General features: G+C 40.3%; 1 protein-coding gene across 3 annotated transcripts in view; it reads right to left on the reverse strand.

Moving 5' to 3' along the window:
• The window catches only part of THUMPD3 (THUMP domain 3 tRNA guanosine methyltransferase), a 22,647-nt gene continuing 111 nt past the window's right edge, over nt 1–22,536 (reverse strand). Inside the window, exons 2-11 of one of the 3 annotated variants that reach the window (XM_007985121.3) lie at nt 21,950–22,000; nt 20,360–20,664; nt 18,705–18,782; nt 14,015–14,491; nt 10,914–11,044; nt 7,679–7,748; nt 4,903–5,018; nt 1,623–1,733; nt 537–660; nt 1–346 (exon numbers count right to left, since the gene is read on the reverse strand). In XM_007985121.3, the coding sequence (XP_007983312.1) occupies nt 194–346; nt 537–660; nt 1,623–1,733; nt 4,903–5,018; nt 7,679–7,748; nt 10,914–11,044; nt 14,015–14,491; nt 18,705–18,782; nt 20,360–20,611 (1,512 nt within the window). In that variant the 5' untranslated portion in view covers nt 20,612–20,664; nt 21,950–22,000 and the 3' untranslated portion in view covers nt 1–193. Of the gene's footprint in view, nt 347–536; nt 661–1,622; nt 1,734–4,902; nt 5,019–7,678; nt 7,749–10,913; nt 11,045–14,014; nt 14,492–18,704; nt 18,783–20,359; nt 20,665–21,949; nt 22,001–22,340; nt 22,514–22,536 lie in introns of those variants that run through there. The other 2 variants (XM_007985122.3, XM_007985120.3) reach the window with 2 other exon arrangements.

Raw genomic sequence — 22,536 nt, forward strand, 5'->3', positions numbered from 1 at the left:
CCTGGTCTCATAAAACTTTTAAATTCCATCACATTACATTCACACCTTTTGCTAACCAGGATGAAGAGCCTTAAACAGGTTTAAAGCGTGCAGACTGCACTTCTGTTAATACTATTTTTCTCTGCAAGTTCTTTATGCTAACATTTCCAGTGGTGGGAAGTACAAGTACTATTAGTCATCTTCATTCTTTGTATTACCAAAGAGTTCCTTTTTCTCCATCTTGTTCTGAAGGATGAACAAAAGCTTGAGGTGTACGTATCAGTACATAAACTGCAGCACGAAGACCACCAACGTTCACCCAGACCGTATCCACCTTTCGCCATACATGTCGCATTCCAGATAATGCCTGTGTACACACAAAAACCACAGCAATTGGGTTGAAAATCTACTTTTACACCAACCAGGATTCTTAGCTGCCTGATAAGAAACCTCAGGGAAAGAGAAAACAAATCTTATCCAAACAAACATCCCCAAATCTACTCAAAAAGATCCCAAAGTTGCCAGAGGCTGCCATTTTGAGCTAATGTGTATAGCACCTTGGTAAAGCATTTTGTGTCTTGAGTAAGTAGTACAGCTCGGCCCGTGGTAGGTGTGCAGACACGGCTCATCTCCCGTAGGCAAGCTGGATAAAGGTTCCAGTTTCTCTTCTTGGATCCCATCCTATAATAGAAGGACTAGTGAGTCAAATACTGTTGCAAAAGATACAAAATAGAAGGAGTATATGAAACAAAACAGTTTCATGCATCCTGAGGCATGAAAAACAGCTGTAGTTTTAGAAACCAGACCTTTGCCATTACATGTCAATGAAATAAGCTGAGTTAGTAAACTGCTTAGAATTCTGAAACAAAAAGAATTTTTTTGGACAACTATGTTACATAACTTGCCCTCTTAGTGAGTTTAATAAGCAGTCAAACTATATGAACCAAACAAGTGATTAGAAATCATTTAGGCTGGGTGTTTTGGTGGCTCATGCCTGTAATCCCAGCAGTTCGGGAGGCTGAGGCGGGCGGATCACCTGAGGTCAGGAGTTTGAGACCAGCCTGGCCAACATGGTGAAACCCCATCTTAACTAAAAATATAAAAATTAGCTGGGCATGATGGCACGTGCCCGTAATCCAAGCTACTCAGGAGGGTGAGGCAGGAGAATCGCTTGAACCCGGGAGGCAGAGGTTGCTGTGAGCCGAGATCATGCCACTGCACTCCAGCCTGGGCAACAGAACGGGGCTCTGTCTCAAAAAAAGAAAAAAAAAAAAAAAAGAAAAAAATCATTTATGCTGAGAAACAGAATCAGAACCAAGTCTTCCACCACCTTTTTGTGTAAAATATATAATTCAAGAATGGGCTAAAAAGTGAATTGTAGGTAATTTAAAAATGAACCTCCTATGATGGTCAGGATTCAAAATGTAGTTAATACATTCCTGAGAGTTCACAGAAGAAACATAATGGGTGAATCCATCATGTTGTTCAGTGAAAAACAGCTCTGCTCAGTCTGCTAAAATTCAAGATTTTTTTCCTGACAGAATAAACACAAGGAAAATAATGACATATTTAGAAGTCTTGCAGGTAGTAGTATAACAAGTGAAAGTAAAATTCATTTTAAAAAAAAAACAACCAATTCTCACCTTTTTCCAAATGGCAAATCTGTTACAATAATATCCACAGAACCAGTTCTCAATGGCAGATTACAGATATCCCACTGAACAGCATCTATGGGCAAGCCCCAGGATGGTTTGCTGTGGGGACAAAGGAAAGGTGCTTCAACATATTGTGAAGCATAAAATCGTTACAACAATTTTTGTTTCTGAAAAGAGACTGCTACAGCAAAATATAAAATGCTAAGAATATCAGTGATAGTATCAACCTATTCAAAATTTAAGAAGTGGCACAAAGGTAAAAAATAGAAGGTCAGGCTGGGCATGGTGCTCGTGCCTATAATCAGCACTTTCAGGGGCTGAGGTGGGAAGATCACTGGAGTGCAGGAATTTGAGACCAGCTGCGCAACACTGTGAGACCTTGTCTCTAAAAATTTTTTTTTTTAAAGTTAGCAAGGCATGATGGCACACGCCTATAGTCCCAGCTACTCAGGAGGATGAGGTGGGAGGATCACTTGAGCCCAGGAGTTGAAAGATGAAGTGAGCTAGGATTGTGCCACTGTACTCCAGCCTGGGTGACAGAGCAAGACCCCGTCTCAGAAAAAAAGAAAACAAACTGAAAACATGATTGTAATGCAGAGAACTGCAAAAGACAACTTTAAAAACAATGCCGAAGCAGTAAATTACATAACCGATGATACAAAAATTAAGTTGCTGATAAAACATACACTGGAAAAATCAAGCACACTAAAGAAAAGATTATGGGGCGATGTATCTGAAGAATAAAGTTTGTAAAACTAGTAATAACAGGAGACCTAAAAGAAAAACAGATATGTAAAATTGGTAAATATATAGGTAATTGTTTTAAGATGAAAAACCAAAAGGAAATATATGTACCATGCTATATAAAACAAGACTAAGAAAAAAGTTAAGATAAAAAATATAGATGACAGAAGACAGAATGAATAATAATAAATACAAAGGATTTAAATCCTCCCCATTAAGGCAAAGTAACTGGTTTAAGAAACAAAATAATGCACAGGCTAAGAACTGAAGGTAAGTCAAAGGCTATCAGCAGAAATTAAGGATTTAATTGACATTTAATGAAGAATTTAAGAAAAAAATGCAATAAAGGCAATCACTACATAATTTTTTAAAGTACATATAGGCCGGGCGCGGTGGCTCAAGCCTGTAATCCCAGCACTTTGGGAGGCCGAGACGGGCGGATCACGAGGTCAGAAGATCGAGACCATCCTGGCTAACACGGTGAAACCCCGTCTCTACTAAAAAGTACAAAAAACTAGCCGGGCGAGGTGGTGGGTGCCTGTAGTCCCAGCTACTCACGAGGCTGAGGCTGAGGCAGGAGAATGGCGTAAACCCGGGAGGCGGAGCTTGCGGTGAGCAGAGATCCGGCCACTGCACTCCAGCCTGGGTGACAGAGCCAGACTCCGTCTCAAAAAAAAAAAAAAAAAAAAAAAAAGTACATATAAAATATGTATTACAACCACATACGAATAACTGCACAAAACAAAGCGTAAGGTGAAAAATATTAAAAACCAAAGTAAAATGAATAGAAAGTACTGTACAGGTTGAGGCCGGGCACGGTGGCTCACGCCTGTAATCCCAGCACTTTGGGAGGCCGGGGCGGGCAGATCATGAGGTCAGGAGATCGAGACCATCATGGCTAACAGGATGAAACAGGGTGAAAACCCATCTCTACTAAAAATACGAAAAAAAAAATTAGCTGGGCATGGTGGTGGGCGCCTGTAGTCCCAGCTACTCTGGAGCGCTGAGGCAGGAGAATGGCGTGAAGCCGGGAGGCGGAGCGCTCGGTCTCAAAAAAAAAAAAAAAGTACAGGTTGAATAGACAAAAAGTGTAGATACAAACAAGATAAAATATTCAGAAGCTAGAAAATAAAGTTTGTTTAAATGTTTATCAGTTTTAATTAAAAAAAAAAAAGGACTGGCCATATACTAGGCTCATAAAAAAAATAAACTCAATAAACATGAAAGAACCATTCAAAATTAATTCATCACAATAAAATAAATCAGTATTTAAGAAAATTGAAACCTTCCAACTAGTCTTAATATATGTAAAAGGATTGAATGTTGATCCATAGACCAGCAGCATCAGCATTGTCCCAGAGTTTCCTGGAAAATGCAGACTTTTTTTTTTTTTTTTTTTTTTGAGACGGAGTCTCGCTCTGTCGCCCGGGCTGGAGTGCAGCGGCCGGATCTCAGCTCACTGCAAGCTCCGCCTCCCGGGTTTACGCCATTCTCCTGCCTCAGCCTACTGTGTAGCTGGGACTACAGGCGCCCGCCACCTCGCCCGGCTAGTTTTTTGTATTTTTTAGTAGAGACGGGTTTCACCGTATTAGCCAGGATGGTCTCGATCTCCTGACCTCGTCATCCACCCGTCTAGGCCTCCCAAAGTGCTGGGATTACAGGCTTGAGCCACCGCGCCCGGCCGAAAATGCAGACTCTTAGATCCCATCCCAAACTACTGAATCAAAATCTTGTGTTAACAGTACTCACAGGTGATTCACATGTACATTAATGTTTGAAAAGCACTGTCCTAAAAAATTAGATCAGAGAAACAATGAAATATATAACCAATGACTTAGTAATAAAACAGAGGAGAGGCTATATAAACTGCAGTATTTCTGTATGATGGAATTTATGTAGTGACTTTAAAAGACTATGGTCCAGGTGTGGTGACTCGTGTCTCTAACCCCAGCATTTTGGAAGGCTGAAGCAGGAGGATCTCTTGAGGCCAGGAGTTCTACACCAGCCTGGACAAAACAGCAAGACCCCCATCTCTATGAAGAATTTTAAAAATTAGCTGGGTATGGTGGCACATGCCTGTATTCCTAGCTACTAGGGAGGCCGAGGCAGGAGGACTGCTTGAGCCCAGTAGGTTGAGGCTACAGTGAGCCATGATCATGCCACTGCACTCCAGCCTGAGTGACAAAATGAGACCCTGTCCCCAAAGCAAAAAAGAAGCCTATGTAAAAATACAGTGTTTAAAATTTTGTGAAATTAAAATGAATCTACATTCTTCCAGTATGTGGGGGAAAAGACATATGAGTAAGACAGAAATGAAAAATTGCATATGGTGGGGAAATTATAGCTAAAATAATGTTTTTAAAATATAATTATTTTCAATAAACTTTAAAAATGTAAATGGAGTCTCATAGTGTATTCATTTTCGTTACAATGATGTCACAATGCACTGTTTTAATTCATAAAGTCAATATAAAAAATGATTCTCTAACTCTAAAAGATGCTAAGAAATCTTTTAAATTTTTACCCTTCTTTAATTTGGCTCTTGGTCAATAAAGATGCAATGTTATTTGCTGCTCTATTCACAGCCAGTGGATTATTATCACCAGCAATATGGAAACAGTCAGTCCATTCAGTAGCCCCCTAAAAGATAAGAGTATATGTTAAAACAAAAGTAGCAAACTGCAAAATGTGATTATTTAAATTGTCAAGAAACAAACAGAATCCAGTGCTTCTCTAGAGTGGCAAAACATTGCATGTTGTCAACTGTGCTATTTCCCTGGCTGAAAATGCCCTCTTATTCTTTCTCTGCTTGCTGAACCACTACCCATCTCGTAAGACCCAGCTCAAAACTCATGCCCTTTCGACACCAACCTTAACTCTCCAAGCAGTCTTATGTGCCGCTCCCAAAAGCACTTTGTATGTAGGTACCTCTGCCACTGCACATGTTCCACTGTTAATTATTTCTTCCCCTTTGCGCTTCCCAACTAACCTGGGAGCTCTCTGAGGTCAGGTCTAGTATTTTCTTCAGTTCCTCATCCAGCAACATCTGGCACACTAAATAAATTCTAAGTAAATGCGGTTTGAAAATATTAACCAAATTAAACTGATCAAACCTATACTCTTTTGTGGTTGTGGGAGTTTTTACATCATCTGATATATTTGAGAACTGCAAAATAAAATGCTATTTCCAGCTGGGCATGGTGGTTCACATCTGAAATCCCAGCACTTTGGGAAGCTGTAGCAGGAGGATTTCTTGAGCCCAGGAGTTTGAGACCAGCCTGGGAACATGGCGAAACCCCATCTCTACAAAAACACAAAAATCAGCTGGGCGTGGTGGTGTGCACCTGAGTCTCAGCTACTCGAGAAGCTGAGGTGGGAGGATGGCTTAAGCCAGGGAGGCAGAGGTTGCAGGGAGCTGAGATCACACCACTGTACTCCAGCCTGGTTGACAGAGCAAGACCCCAGGTCAAAAAAAAATAATAATAACATGCAATTTCCTTTGTATGATAGCTTTTGAATGGTAACCACCATATCACTGGAAGGATTTTGTAATTTTAAATGAAAAACCTGTCAGCAGAACATAAATACCAAGTTGTCACTTATCATTTGTGGAATGAGGTGACATGTGACCTTAGGCCTGAACAATGTTCTATGCAGATTAACAGAAGGTTTCTGACATGAAAGCTGGGAAAAGTCTGCCTCTGCTTAGGGGTGAGTAGCAAACACCTTTGTGTTCCTTTGTGAACAGTAACATACTTCTCATCCATGAGTACAGTGCTTCATAAGTTTTTCTTTTGCCCAGACACTTGAGGGTGATGACATATTCCTGTCTACAATCCTACGATGACTTCAAACAAAAGGGAAGTTGAAGTATCCCAGAAGTTTGGGTGGGTGGGGATGTAGAGGGGACCTAGAGTTTGAGGAAGCCTCTCAGTGATTCTGATTCCCCCAAATTTTTTTTTTCCTCCTAAACCTATTTGGATTTTCAGCATTGGAAAGAATTGAGTTTTACAGTGTAACACTTCTAAATTAAAAAAAAAAAAGTATTCTAGATCAAGTATTTTATACTTCGGTGAATAAATCTTTATATATACCTTGTCAATTTCTTCATAATTTTATTCATTTTGATCACATATCAGCTTAGGTTTTTCTACACTGACATCTGCATGTCTACTCTTACATGGAAATGGCTCAAACTTCATGTTTTAATATTTTTGGCCTTTATTTTCACCCAGAGCTCTGTTGTGTATTTCTTGACATGCAGTGACTTTACCTGCTATTTCATACACATATCATGATTTCACACTAGAAAACAACACTCTGCTTTGTTCCCAGAATCCTTCTTGGTCACAAGAAGGATTGGGCTTTTACTGTGCAGTCTCTTTAAGCCACAGTAATTTCTCTAGCTCTCACAGAACACAGTCATCATGTAGACTTCTACGATTTCACTCTTGGATTTTAACTCCCAGAACACAGATAACATTTTCTAATTACAGTTTGGATTATTTCTCCCCTGGTGGGCTTGCTTTGGACTTGCTCATCTGTCCAGTTTCTACCCAGTCATATAATCTGTGGTGTCTCTCTGCAGTTTATTCAAATTGGCTTTCAGTATACTGTATGGAAGAACTACTATGTTTCATACAAACTTCACTGACTTTACCAGGAGCTCCCTCTTCTAAATTGTTTAAAAACATATAGATGATACTGATTATTCAGGAGACTCTACTGTGAAATATTCTCCATTTAGAAAATGCCTTTCCATTTCTTGCTTTGCTTTATACAGTTGTTATGAGTCCTCTCAATATCACGGTAATTTTGAAAACTAGTTAAGAGCATTTGGTATTAAGCTTGTCAGACTTCCTAAAAAATCCAAGTAATGTTCATAAGTTTCCCCTTTTTACAACTATACTTATTCCCTCTAGGAACTTAAGTGGATTACAAAGAAGAAAATTGCCTTCCTCAAGTTTATGCTTATGCCTTCAATTATCTTTTCCCATTCAAGTCTACCAGTTTGTCTGTTACACAAAGAGGACTCATCAGCAGTTTGTAATTCTCAGCTTCCTCTGTAATCCAGTGAATAGATGTCACTAACAATGTATCTAGTCTAGTGGCAAATGGCTCTTTGAAATAAGTAGTTACATTCTTTACAAAAAAGTTCCAACTTTTCTATTGTTAATTGTTTTAAAACTCTTGGGTCCACTGATCCAACCATGGAGATTTCATTATGTCTAATTTGCCCATTGGGTCTTGAATATTCTGGATGTATCACTCTTATCTAAAAGCTAAAGAAATATGATTACCTCTATTGGTATTGCCCCAGTTCCACACATCGGATCAACTATTATATCATAAGGTAGAGGATCACAGAGCCTAGAGAAAAGAAAACAGCCTATGTGAAGACTCACCCAAAAGCTGAGGCTTCTATACTGATGATTCCTGAAGCTGTAAGATTGAGGACCTATCACACTAGCCTGAAGGAACACCAATCTACACATTTTAAAAATCAACTTATGGCTGGGCATGGTGACTCACGCCTGTAATCCCAGCACTTTGGGAGGCTGAGATAGGCAGATCACTTGAGGTCAGGAATTCAAGACAAGCCTGGCCAACATGGCGAAACCTGTCTCCACTAAAAATACGAAAAGTTAGCTGGGCGTGGTGGCGGGTGCCTGTAATCCCAGCTAGTAGGGAAGCTGAGACTTGCTTGAACCCAGAAGGTAGGGATTGCAGTGAGCCAAGATCATGTAAGATCCAGCCTGGGTGACAGAGCAAGACTTCGTCTCAAAAAAAAAAGATAATAAATAAATAAATAATAAATTTTTAATGATATGTTGACTGTATATTCTATTACTCGGGAAAAAAAATCATTACATATAACTAAATCCCATTTCACTCTCAGATGAAATTTGGTTTGCAGACATCTTAAAGTACACACATGTACACACAGAGACACACCACACACATGCATACTTTTAGACAACAGTGAATGTTTTCCATAGAAACCTGTATTACATTAAAAAGACTAAAAAATGTCTCAAGTCAAACATGCATCAATATAAGGATACTGGCAATGAGACATTCAGTATTCCTTTCCTTTTGAATTTAAAGATAATAATCTTGACATAAAAAAATTGCTCTGTGGGACTAGGTAATAAAAAAAGGAAAAAAATGCTTTACTTTGAGCACTTAGTATTTGCTGGGCAAGGACTTAAGCTCTTTCCATGCATTATCTCACGGAATCCTCAGTAATGACCCTGTTAGATAATTATCATTATTCTCATTTTAAAGGTAAGCTGATGCAAGGAAACATGAAGTTACCTGCCCAGGGACACAGAACCAGTAGGTAACAGATTCAAGATTAGAGGCATTACTGTTAATGGCTTAAGTGTTATCCTCTTTATGAAGCATCCCACCCTGAAACAGGTCAGTAGGTTTCTTCCCTTCTCTTGTTCTCATCTTTTCATGTGCTGGTGTGGGACTTATCACATATATGATAACTGTTTATCTCCCTCATAAGACAGATTCTTGGGATTAATAGTGGGTTCTTATTGTAACATTGGTCCTGCTCTATGTCCTTGTTCCTACTCCTCAACACATGGCAACAGAATCCTTGGCAACCCTCTTAAGGGGGTAAGCACCCTGTACTCCAAGCCATTCCTGATGATCAGGGGTGAATAACTGACCAAAACAATGTCAATCAGATTTTCTCTTCCAGGAATTTGGAACAAAGAGCTAAAAGCCCTACGCAAGGTGGGTTGGTCGTTTGGAATTGGAAATACATAAATTTAGATGAGAAAGCATGTAGATGAGAAGCGACAAGAGTCCACTGGCTCTAAGGGGAGATAAAAATGGCTGCCCGCGTTTCTGGCGGTTTTCCAAGATGTGGTTCCTACCCTTCTTGAGAACCAACATTCAGTTTTTCTGTAGAATCCCCAATATTTCTCTTTATCTTTCCAAAAAACCCTCCCTGGCACAATCATCACTTTTTTATCCTAAACTTGTTTACTTAGGTTTTTAATATTTGCACGCAAAATAATACCCTCTGTCTATCCCTGGTTTCTACCATATGCCTGGCAGTAGATAATGCATATTTGTTAAATTAATGAAGACTAGAAAATTTTCCTTTATCAAATGGGCCCAATTTTCTATTATTGTCATTGAATTAATATGTTAGGAAGACAAAAGATTGGAACAAAAGGAATACAGTCAGGCGCTGCATAACAATCTTCCAATCAATGGTGGACCAAATATATGAATGCAGTAATTATAACACCGTATTTTTACCCTACCCTTTGTATGTTTAGATACACAAATACTTACCACTACATTACAACTGACTACAATATTCAGTACAATAACATGCTGTACAGGTTTGTAGCCCAGAAGCAATAGGAGATACCACATAGCCCAGGTGTGTAGTAGGCTACACCATCTAGATTTGTATAAGTACACTCCATGAGGTTCACACAATGATGAAATTGCACGATGACACATTTTTCAGAATGCATCCCTGTTGTTAAGTGATGCATGACTGGACTTAAAACTACCAGGACATACCAGGCACTGTATATAATAGGTATTTTGCATATGCTTCAGCATGTAATCCTCACTAATAATCCTTTAAGTCTCATATCAAATTCATTTTGCCATCTGGAAAACAGAAGCTTAGAGAAAATAAACATTTTCAAGTGGTGAAAAGCAGCATCCAATAAAAGAGAGAAGGGCAAAGGAGAAGGAAAGATAGGTCTTGCACTCTGAAAAGTGAAAAATTCTAGGATGATTGCTGGGTTGCTGTGAGTATAAAGCTAAAAATGTAAGTAAAGGCTCTTTCTGTTCATTTACACTTTACACAAATAAAAATATCTGCTTTCATCTTTTTCACTGCACAGAAATAAACAGCAAAATTTGCTCTATCTCCCAACACACATATCCTTGCTAAACAGAAATGTGGTAACTGCATTCAAGAGGTAGGTGAAAACTATCACTCTCATTTTAAAATCAAGAAAACTGGGTGCGGTGGCTCACACTTGTAATCCCAGCACTTTGGGAGGCAGAGGCAGGTGGATCACCCGAGGTCAGGTATTTGAGACGAGCCTCGCCAACATGGTGAAATGTTGTCTCTATTAAAAAATACAAAAATTATCTGGGCGTGGTGGCAGGCGCCCATAATCCCAGCTACTTGGCTGAGACAGGAGAAATACTTGAACCCGGGAGGCAGAGGTTACAGTGAGTCGAGATCTCACCACTGCACTCCAGCCTGGGTGACAGAGCGAGACTTTGTCTCAAAAAATGAAATAAAGAAAACTGAAAAGAAATAAAGAAAACTGAGCCGCCTATTAAGCAGCATTTTCAGATCACAAGGAGTCAATATTGGATAGAAGGGAAAGAAATAGATCATTAGCTTTCCTTTCTATTCTTTATCCACTACATTCCAACACAGTACCTCAAACACACATACACACAAATCAGTATTTTGGAAGGGAACATTCAAACCACGGTGCCACTTTAAGCTGGACGGCAAACTCATTTTCTTACCTGAGCATCCCATAGGCAAGAGTTGATCTAAGAGTTGTAGGTCCAAAATGTGTTATATTTCTTCGGTGGAGACTCTCTTCAGTCAATGCAATGCCCACAATGACTTCGTTATCATGGATGTTCAAAAGAACCTATAGTAAAGTGGAACAAGACAAAATAGTTTTAGGATTGTTCAAACTGCCCTTGGTAGTAAGACTTTTCTGACCTGGGCCGGTCCCCTACTCCTGGGAGGTCACCATATTGATGCCAAACTTAGTGCGAACACCTGATCAGCATAGCACACCACAGCCCAGAACTGTCTAAAAATTTAAGACATTTAAAAAATACATATTAAAAAACCTCTAAGCCTTCAAAATATGTTTGTGTTATAAAAATTGGGGTGACATCTGGTGGTTGTAGCCAATAAATACAGTGAATTAAAAGAAAATAATAGATGTTAAAATGAACGACAAAAAGTATATACTATATGACTTCATTTATATGAAGTACAAAAATTGGCAAAACTAATTTTTGGTGGTAGCAGATTAGTGATTGCCTTGAGTGGGTACTGACTGGGAAAGGGCAAGGGGAGCCCCTGAGGTACTGGAAATACTTTGTATCTTTATCTGGATGCTAGTTATATACACATTGTGTATATAAGTAAAAACTTACTGAAGTGTACACTTAAGATTTGTGTACTTAATGCAAAGTATACCTCAACAAAAAAGTTTTAAAAATTGGTAAAGTCTCAAATAAAAAGTCTTATTACACTGAGTGCGGTGGCACATGCCCGTAGCTCCAGCTACTCGGGAGGCTGAGGTGGGAGGATAGCTTGAGCCTGGGAGGTCAAGGCTTCAGTGAGCCATGATTGCACCACTGCACTCCAGTCTGGGTGATACAGCGAGACCGTGTCTCAAAAGTGAACTAAACTAAACTGTTACCCAATCTTTCACCGAAAGATTTCCTGAGCTTAACCACAGCAGAAGCACAGCTGACACTCATAGCACTTCCTAATGCAAAGCACTATTCTACACATTTACATACATGGCCTCATCTCATATTCACATCCCCTAAGCTAGGTATTATTCCCCTTATAAAAGAGGATATTGAGGCACGAAGATAGCTCCTCTGGAATTCCTTTTTTTTTTTTGAGACAGGGTTTGTCTCTGTTGCCCAGGATGGAGTGCAGTGGCACAATCACAGATCACTGTGGCCTGGACTTCCTAGGCTCAGGCGATCCTTTCACTTCAGCCTCCCAAGTACCTGGGACTACAGGTGTATGTCATCATACTCAGCTATTTTTTTTTTTTTTTTTGGTAGAGAAAAGGTCTCCCTATGTCGCCTAGGCTGGTCTTGAACTCCGGGCCTCAAGCAATCCTCCAATCTCGACCTCCCAAAGTGCTGGGATTACAGGTATGTGTCACCACACCCAGCCTCCTCTGGGATTTAACCCAATGCGGCACGGCTCCAGAAACTGTCCTCTGAATCACCTTGCTAACTTTTAGACATCACTGTTCTAGTTAACCTATTCATTTTCTTTTTTTAAAAATTTCTTTTATTTTTAGTAGAGACAGGGTCTCCCTGTTTTGCCCAAGCTGGTCTCGAATTCTTAGGCTCAAGCGATCTGCCTGCCGCGGCCTCCCAAAGTACTGGAATTACAGGTGTGAGCCACCTATTCATTTTCATGGCAGTATATGAGGAAAAAAAGGAATGGGGAATTAGACTACTGATTTGACATACACAAAAAAGTTAGAATCAGTGACTTGCCCCAGATTCAAGTGTACCAAAAGCAACAGAAATTGGCTCTTTGGTAAATACATCAGCTGCTACAGACGTTTTAAGCTATCAGAGTCTTAACGACTCTAGTTCCTATGGCTCACATGTCAATCACCTAGGTAAAAGAGGATTAAGACCAAGGAAAGTAAACATACTAAAATGAGGTATCTGGCTGTGGAAATCTAGCAGAATTTAAGAAAGAGGAGAGCTGACTCTACGACGAGTATTAGCAAAGATGTCCTGATTTGAGAAGGTCAGGGTTGGTTTAAAAAACGCACTTTTCTTTTTTTTTTTTTTTTGGGAGACAGAGTCTTGCTTTGTCACCCAGGCAGGAGTGCAGTGTCATGATCTCGGCTCACTGCAACCTCCACCTCCCTGGTTCAAGTGATTCTCCTGCCTCAGCCTCCCCAGTAGCTGGGATCACAGGAGCGTGCCATCACACCGGGCCAATTTTGTATTTTTAGTAGAGACCAGGTTTCACCATGTTGGCCATGCTGGTCTCGAATTCCTGACCTCAAGTGATCCACCTGCCTCAGCCTCCCAAAGTGCTGGGATTACAGGCATGAGCCACTGCGCCCAGCCTTATTTTATTTTTTCAGTAGCAAAGCTCTGCAACCAGGACACACAAAAACAAAATAACTATTTTAATTCTGGTTGAATTTTGTAATATGAAAGTCCACATAATACAGTAAAAGAGTACTCTATTAGAAATCAGGCCAGGTGTGGTGGCCCATGCCTGTAATCCCGGCACTTTGGGAGACCAAGACAGGCAGATCACTACAGGAGTTCGAGACCAGCCTAGCCAACATGGTGAAACCCCATGTCTACTAAAAAATACAAAAATTAACCAGGTGTGGTGGCATGTGCCTGTAGCCCCAGTTACTTGGGAGGCTGAGCACAAGAATCACTTGAACCAGGAAGGTAGAGGCTGCAGTAGGCTGAGATCATACCACTGCATTCCAGCCTGGGTGACAGAGCAAGACTCTGTCTCGAAAAAGAAAAAAAAAACACACAACTCAACCTTGATAGCTTCCATCTGCGGAGCACTTAGTGTATGCAAGGTATTGCACCAAATATTTTAAATGTACCTTATTTAACCTTCAGGATAACTTTAAAGGTACATACTATTATTGGCTCCATTTGAAACAGAGACTCAGAGACTATCTAGTCCAAAGTTATACAGTTGTGGGGTCAAAATTTGGATCTAAATCTGTCTCCAAAGACTATGCTCTTCTTAACCACACCCTACTATTTCAATTTAATTGTGCATAACACTGGGTTAGTCTGAAAATTCTACAAATCTGTGACAGCACTGTTCAATCACCACAGTCAGAACCTATACCTACCTCCACATCAAAGTTGGTCATATCAGCCTTCCACTTAAAATAATCTTGAACAGCACCCCCAAAATCTCTTGCAGCCTCATTTGAGGTAAAGCAATGTTTCTCTCCTGCCCTGTTGCATGTGACTCTAAACTTTAGCACTTGAGGCTCAGTTTCTTCTTTTGAGCTTTCATCAGTCTCATCTTTGGAAGATGCCAAATCATCACCTACTAATGTTGACACCTCCTCTTTGATGGCTGGATTTTCATAATAATCTAAGATATGAGAATCTAAAGCATGGCTAGTGAACTCTTTTTTAACATTTCTCTGATTGATTTTGACTTCTTGTCCATTATTAATCTTCTCTTTACTTAAATTCTGATTTATCTTTTTGCGCTTTGCTTTTTTCTTTTTAAAACTGGCATTAATTTTCCACACTTTTAAGGGGTTTGACCATGGGAGTTTTCCAGCCAAGTCTTCAAAATCCTTTAGAACTTCTTCCTGTAAAGGACAGAGAAAGAAATTCGTTCATTTTCCACCACTATAATCAAACAAATAAATCTCTACTTTGCTTACAGACAGTTGGTATCCATGGGGAACACTGGTTCTAGGACCCCCAAAGACACCAAAACCCAAAGATGCTTAAAAGTCCCTCATATCAAATGGTATAGTGTCTGCATATGACCTACACACATCCTCTCAAGAGTACCTAAATCATCTCTATATTACCTATGATACCTGATACAATGTAAATGCTACGGAAATAGTTGTTATACTGTATTGTTTGGGAAATAATGATAAGAAGAAAAGTGTGGGCTACATATGGTAGCTCATGCCTGTAATCCCAGCACTTTAGGAGGCTGAAGCAGGTGGATCACTTGAACTCAGGAGTTTGAGACCAGACTGGGCAACATGGCAAAACTCTGTCTCTACAAAAAAAATACAAAAATTAGCTGGGCATGGTGGCACGTGCCTGTAGTCCCAGCTACACAGGAAACTGAGATGGGAGGCCTTGAGCCTGGGAGGTGAAGGCTCCAATGAGCTATGATCACGCCACTGCACTCCAGCTTAGACAACAGAGCAAGATCCTGTCTCAAAAAATAAACCTTTTACAAAAAAGAATGAACACTGACTACAATACTCTTAAGGAAAGAAAGCTTAACTCCAAATTTTATGCCCAAACTATCAGCCAAATATAAACGTGAAAGACAAACATTTCTGAACTCATGCCATTCAACAGACACAAATTATAACAAAAGGACAAACAGTGTGCTATAATCTATTTAATTATATCACTAAAATGAAAAAATGTAGGGATTGTGACTATAAAGCAGAAGGTAAATGTTACAAACTGGCATGTAAATGGGCATACTGATACCCTCATCTCTTATACCCAGAGGTCCAAGGATAGAAGTTAAAGCTGATAAATAAAATGTAAGTATATTTAAAGGTTTAAGGGTGAACACTAAGAAAAATAACTGAAAAATAAAGGAAAAAAAGTATAAATATGCCAATTTCATCATTGCTCTTAGCAGGGATTCAAAAAATACTGTGTATATATGGTAGATAATATCAAATTGTAGTTATAAAGGTAACAGCTAGAACACACACACACAAACCTTCCAAACTATTAGAAAACACAGGCACATGAAAAAAGTAAACAAGACATAATGTAGAGATTTTTCAAATTAAGAAAAAGCAAAAAGTATAGGCATGACAAAACTAAGACTACACAGTTGTCATTATCAATAAATATCAGTGGGATAAACACGAAGATGACACTCAGTTTGAGTATGTACAAGAATTTACATAGTGTATTTGTTGCACCACTGTAACAGCAAAAGAATGTGAAAAACCCTCATGCCCTAAAATGGGACTGGTTAAATTACAATACAGCCAAACAATGGAGCATACACAGCCAACTCCAGCAATGATACTGCCAGGATCTCCAACATATAGGTTGAGCATTCCTAATCTCAAAGTCCAAAATCCAAAATCTAAAACTTTTTAAAGTGCCAACATGATGCCACATAGGTAGCGGAGATAATGACTCAACCTTTGCTTTCTGATGGTTCAGTGTACACAAACTTTGTTTCATGTATAAATTATTTTAAAAATCATATAAAATTACCCTCAAGCTATATGCATAACATATATATGAAACAAATGAATCTTGTGTTTATAAATAGGTTCCATCCTCAGAGTATTTCTTTTTTTTTTCTTGAGACGGAGTCTTGCTCTGTCACTCAGGCTAGGGTGCAGTGGAGCGATCTCGGCTCACTGCAACCTCTGCCTCCCAGGTTCAAGTGATTCTCCTACCTCAGCCTCCTGAGTAGCTGGAATTACAGGAGCCCGCCACTGCGCCCGGCTAATTTTTTGTATTTTTAGTAGAGACAGTGTTTCACCAACTTGGCCAGGCTGGTCTCAAACTCCTGACCTCATGATCCACCTGCCTTGGCTTCCCAAAGTGCTGGGATTACAGGCGTGAGCCACCGCACCCAGACCAGAGTATTTCAAAAAACAAGCAAACAAAAATCCAAAACATTTCTGGTCCCAAGTATTTCAGGTAAGGGATACTCAACTCGTATATGGAAAAAAAAAAGCATAGCACAGAAAAGTACGTATGCTATGCTTTCATTTGTGTAAATAAAATACATTTATTTGTAAAATATCTCCAGAAGAACACCCAACAAATTGGTAATAGTTGTTGCCTCCAGGGAGGGAGCTGCATAGCACGGGGATACAGGAACAAAGACTTACTTTTCACTCTATATCCTTTCAGTCTTTACAAGTTTGCTCCAAATACATGTATTAACTAGTTTTTAAAAATCTATATAAATCAGATTTGTTCACACTTTTAAAAAGGCAGACGGAGGCCGGGCGCAGTGGCTCACGCCTGTAATCCTAGCACTTTGAGAGGCCAAGACGGGTGGATCATGAGGTCAGGAATTCAAGACCAGCCTGGCCAAGATGCTGAAACCCCATCTCTACTAAAAAAAACCAAAAAATTAGCCCGGTGTGGTGGCGGGCACCCGTAGTCCCAGCTACTCGGGAGGCTGAGGCAGGAGAATGGCGTGAACCCGGGAGGTGGAGGCTGCAGTGAGCCGAGATCACAACACTGCACTCCAGCCTGGGCAACAGAGCGAGACTCCGTCTCAAAAAAAAAAAAAAAAAAAAATTAGCCAGGTGTGGCGGCATACACCTGTAGTCCCAGATACTCGGGAGGCTGAGGCAGGAGAATCACTTGAACCTGGGTGGCAGAGGTTGCAGTGAGCCAAGATCATGCCACTGCACTCCAGCCTAGGCAACAGAGCAAGACTCCATCCCCCCAAAAAAAAAAAAAAAAAAAATGCGGGGATGGAGGTGGGGAATGGGGGTCAGGTGCAATGGCTCACACCTGTAATCCTAGCACTTTGGGAGGCTTAAGTGGAAGGATTACTGAAGCCCAGAAGTTTGAGACCAGCCTGGGCAACACAGTGAGACCTCATTTCAATATATATATACTTTTGAGACAGAGTCTCGCTCTGTCACCCGGGCTAGAGTGCAGTGGCTCAGTCTCTGCTCACTACAAGCTCTGCCTCCCCAGGTTCACGCCATTCTCCTGCCTCAGCCTCCCGAGTAGCTGGGACTACAGGTGCCCGTCACCGCGCCCAGTTCATTTTTTGTATTTTTAGTAGAGATGGGGTTTCACCGTGTTAGCCAGGATGGTCTCAATCTCCTGACCTCATGATCCGCCCGCCTCGGCCTCCCAAAGTGCTGGGATTACAGGTGTGAGCCACCACGCCTGGCCCCACTCTCAATATTCTTTAAAAGATGGGGGTGGGGGCTAATAAATTCATGATTATCATCTGAATACTTAAAAATAACAGAACTCATTAGAATGCTTTAAGCTTTTCTAAAAGTTAGATTTTTGTTAATAAAATTTTTATCTATTTTCAGTCTGATTTCTTTTAGGTCTGATCTTGTTTTCTTCTAGGCTGTGGTTTCATACAACTTTGATTGGTTTTTGAATAACGTTTTGGAAATCAACATGTTTGCCAATAAATAAAAGTTAGACAATTAGGCGGCAGGCATATCACAGTTGTTTTTAAAAAGATTACTTCTAAGATAGGTAAAACTGATAGAAAAATGTTTTTAAGCAGTGAACTCTAGAAACCTAACCAAAAAGCAGTGTGGAAAAAACCTAAAGCCTTGCTGCAATCTATTTTCAACCTTCAGCTTAGGCAGCAGCTGAATATTTAGGATTCAGATGCTAAATACATATTGGAGACAAAGCTGTTGTCCTAACAACTGAAGGAGTATTTAGATATCACTTTGGCTTTATTTCAAAAAATGAAGAAACAGAAGAAAGCAGAGCAAAAGCAGGATGGCGAGGAAGTGTTATCTGTAGAAGACACAAATTGTCACTTGTTCTTTGGTTCATGTTCTGGAAGCAATTCTATTTTGGAACTAAATATATGTAAAAGCAAAGCAAATCTAAGGTTTATATCTTTTATAAATAAAACAGTGTGTTTTTTTTCTTATAAACTTTAATGATTTTCAATACTAATTTTTAAAAAACATCTTTTGGGATAGACTGTCAGCAAAACTCTAGATTTATTGTAAAAGCCTCCCAGTATTCTCTATTACAAAGACTACAGTAATGCTCGATTTTCACAGACTGTGAAAAGTGGAAGACAGACAAAAATCAGCCACCATGTTTGCGATAGCTCACCTTTATTTGTTTGAATTGGTAATCTTGAAATTCCTGAACCACCACAAATAAGTTGTCAACTGATCTAAGACAATGAACCTGGGTGAAAAAAAAGAAACACACTTCTGAGAAAGCTTTTGAACAGCACAAGCTATCAACAATTAAGTATTTAAAAAATCAGGAATGATAGTTTTAAAGCAGCTACTAACTATATTTTATATTTTTGAAATGTTCCATCTCCCTAGTTTCTCATCTCTTTGGTTACCAATCAGCTTTCCCCTAGAGAAAGGGAAAAAGGGCACATGGAAAGAGAGAAGCATGAAGTGTTTTGTGGGAAACATGTCTTTCGTGGGAGAAGAGAAAGGTCAAGTCACTCAAGTGGGCGCTATCATATTTCCTCGATGGCTTTCTATGGTACACTGTATGCTGCAATGGTTAAAAGTAGCAGATTTGAGCTCCAGTTCTGTGATTACTAGCTGAGTGACCCCGAGGAAATTATTTATGTGTCCTAAGCCTAATGATTAATGAGGATAATAATAGTGTCTATCTTCACAACACTGCTGAGGGTATTGGCTAAAATACCGGATGGAAAACATCTGCTTACCAATTCATCCCACAGATATTTTCTGGGTACCTACTATATGCCAGACACTAAGAGCTTGGGATATATTGGTGGAAAAAAAAACAGACAACAATCCTTGCCTTCTTGCTGCTTACGTGGTAATGAGATATATCTTAGCTTTATTATAGTGAGATTGCAGTTTTCTGACCTTCACTTTTTACCTTGAGTGAGTTCTAATTACTTCTGAGCAAGAATTTTTGATGCAGGTTAAAAGGCAAATCTCTTTTATGTTTCATCACCAAAGGTTAAACATCTGCTAGATGCTGAAGTAAATAAAAACTGAGATACTTAGAGAATTTCTTAAGTTGAACAGTACTCTTTCTGGTGAATTCAATCCTCAAGAAATACTAGATCACCTCTAAAAATGTAGCAATCCTACTACAGGTTGAGCATCCCAAATCTAAAAATCTGAAACTTTTTGAGTCCCAACACAATGCTCAAAGGAAATGCTCAGTGCAGCATTTCGAATTTTCAGATTAGAAATGCTCAACTGGCAGGCTGGGCGCGGTGGCTCAAGCCTGTATTCCCAGCACTTTGGGAGGCCGAGACAGTTGGACCATGAGGTCAGGAGTTCGAGACCAGCCTGGTCAGGATGGTGAAACCCCATTTCTACTAAATATACAAAAATTAGCTGGATGTGCTGGCAGGCGCCTGTAGTCCCAGCTACTCGGGAGAATCGCTTGAACCTGGGAGGCGGAGGATGCAGTGAGCCGAGATCGCGCCACTGCACTCCAGCCTGGTGACAGAGCAAGATTCTGTCTCAAAAAAAAAAAAAAAAAAAAAAAAAATGCTACAGTGGCAAGTATAATGCAAATATTCCAAAACTCCCCCCACCCCCCTCCAAAAATCTGAAACACTTCTGGTCCTAAGGGATACTGAAACTACAGTCAAAATTACAAATCAGTACTCAATAGAAAATGCAGTAACTTTAAAATCTCCTGATTTGGGGCAGAGCAATGAAAATCAGAAAGGATTCCAGAAGGGTCTGTAAAATGAAAAGTAACCATAAAACAATCAACTTAGAAAACTATTTTAAATATTGCTCCATTCAAACCTGTGCCAGACTTTCCACTGAAATGACAAAATATATCTTGCCACGGTCTCTGCTGATTTTGCATGATGACCCAAGTTTCTCTCTCACTTCATCTGCAGCTGTTTGCTCAAAGCCAGTAGGTACAGTGGCTCCAATAGTGACTAGAAGCTCAGATTCACTTCTGAGGTCACTTTCCGTCACTTGTACAGAGCTCTGGTTCTCATGAAGGTTCACATGTAGAAGCTGGTTAGTGGCTTCTTCAATGTCACACATGTTGGCTGTGCTTCTAAGATCCCTAATGCTGTCTCTTTAAAAGCAGTACTGTCCTTTAAAAGAGAAAGAAATAAAGCCCAAATATTGTCATCTCATATTTCAGTTATAATTAAAAACATGGGCTCTGAAGGGCAGGAAGAAGGCAACACATCTGATAAATAGTCACCAAAGTAAAAAGGGTTGAATAAACATGGGCACAGAGCACAGGTTGTAAAACGTGATGTTATTATTAAACAAGCAATACAGATACCATGGGAGAAAAAGAGGCAAGAAGTATTTCCATAGCATGCAACGTTTGCTTTGGGGTAACCCATGTTGACAAAAGCCATTTCATAACTACAATAGAAACTGCAGATTACACTCAAATACATTTCTGCATCTAGATGTTAAAAACATGGTTAGTTAAGAATATAGGGCCTGGCTGGGTGTGGTGGCTCACACCTGTAATCCCAGCACTCTGGGAGGATCGCCTGAGGTCAGGAGTTTCAGACCAGCCTGGCCAACATGGTAAAACCCTGTCTCTACTAAAAATACAAACATTAGCCAAGTGTGGTGGTGGGAGCCTGTAATCCCAGCTACTTGGGAGGCTGAGGGACGAGAACTGCTTGAACCTGGGAGGTGGAGATTGCAGCGAGCCGAGATCATGCCACTGCACTCTGACCTGGGTGATAGAACAAGACTCTGTCTCAAAAAAATAAATAAAATAAATAATAATAAAAATATGTGGCTTTTGGAGTTTCAGGTAGATACAGGTTTGAATTTTTGCCTCCACCATCATAGGTTGAATGACTTACGGCAAATTAATTCTCCCAAGCCTCCAAATTTAATTAAGTAATTAGTAATACCTCTTTCCTAGAGTTGTTAGGAGACAAGCAAGAATTAACTAATACCTCTTTCCTAGAGTTGTTAGGAGACAAGTGAGAGTAGTACACGGCCACGCCAATAAGTAAAACTTATTAATAGGCTATCTTCTTCCCTCCTGTGAAGTAGACAGCACTTCATGCATTTTAAAATGATTAACTGGGCTGGGCACACTGGCTCATGCTCGTAATCCCAGCACTTTGGGGAGCTAAGGCGAGTAGATGGGTTGAGGTCGAGACCAATCTGCGTAATATGGCAAAACCTCATCTCTACCAAAAATACAAAAAATAGCTGGGCGTGGTGGTGGGCACTTGTAGTCCCAGCTACTTGGGAGGCTGAGGTGGGAGGACTGCACTCCAGCCTGGGCGACACTGTGAGGCCCTGTCTCAAAAAAGAAAAGAAAAAATTAAAAATAAAAATGGTTAACGGAACACTTGCTATCTAATGATTACAAACATTCAAACGCCTACTACTTGCCAGACTCTGGGATCCACAGATGGGCATCAGGAGAGAAATCTTGGAAGTAACCTGAAATAGTAAAACAAACTTCCTATGCATAAGCTTTTGTGTGCGCTTGGGGCGGGGGCCGGGGGAAGTATTAGAGAGGTGGAGGGTCCATAACTTACACCAGGTTTTCAAAGGGTTTGTGACTCAAAATAAGTGAGTACATAACACCTATACTGTCCTTGTACTGTGCCAGCGATACAAGACAGCGTTTAATACTACGTCAGTTCCCGCCGTTAAGAAAGTGACAGTCACTGTGAATACAATCTCCATCTTCTAAAAAAGGCAGCTGAGGTCAGCTAAAGGGCGCGTTCCGCACAAGGTCAGAGAGCCAATGAGAGGCGCAGAATGGAAGAAAACTCACGTCTTCCAATTCCCACCCACAGGGCCCTGGGAATCCTAGGAAGCAGGTAAAGGCCTGGGAGACGGAGCAAGATGGGCTCCGCCACGAGACCGGGCTGAAATCCGGCCCGGCGCCGGCCTCGGCTGCAAAAGGAAGGCCGCCCCTCTCTCCCCAAGCGGAAACACCAGAGGAGCCACACGCGGCCATTCCCGTCAGT

This window comes from Chlorocebus sabaeus, chromosome 22 (assembly GCF_047675955.1).
Source record: "Chlorocebus sabaeus isolate Y175 chromosome 22, mChlSab1.0.hap1, whole genome shotgun sequence".
Lineage (NCBI taxonomy): Eukaryota > Metazoa > Chordata > Mammalia > Primates > Cercopithecidae > Chlorocebus > Chlorocebus sabaeus.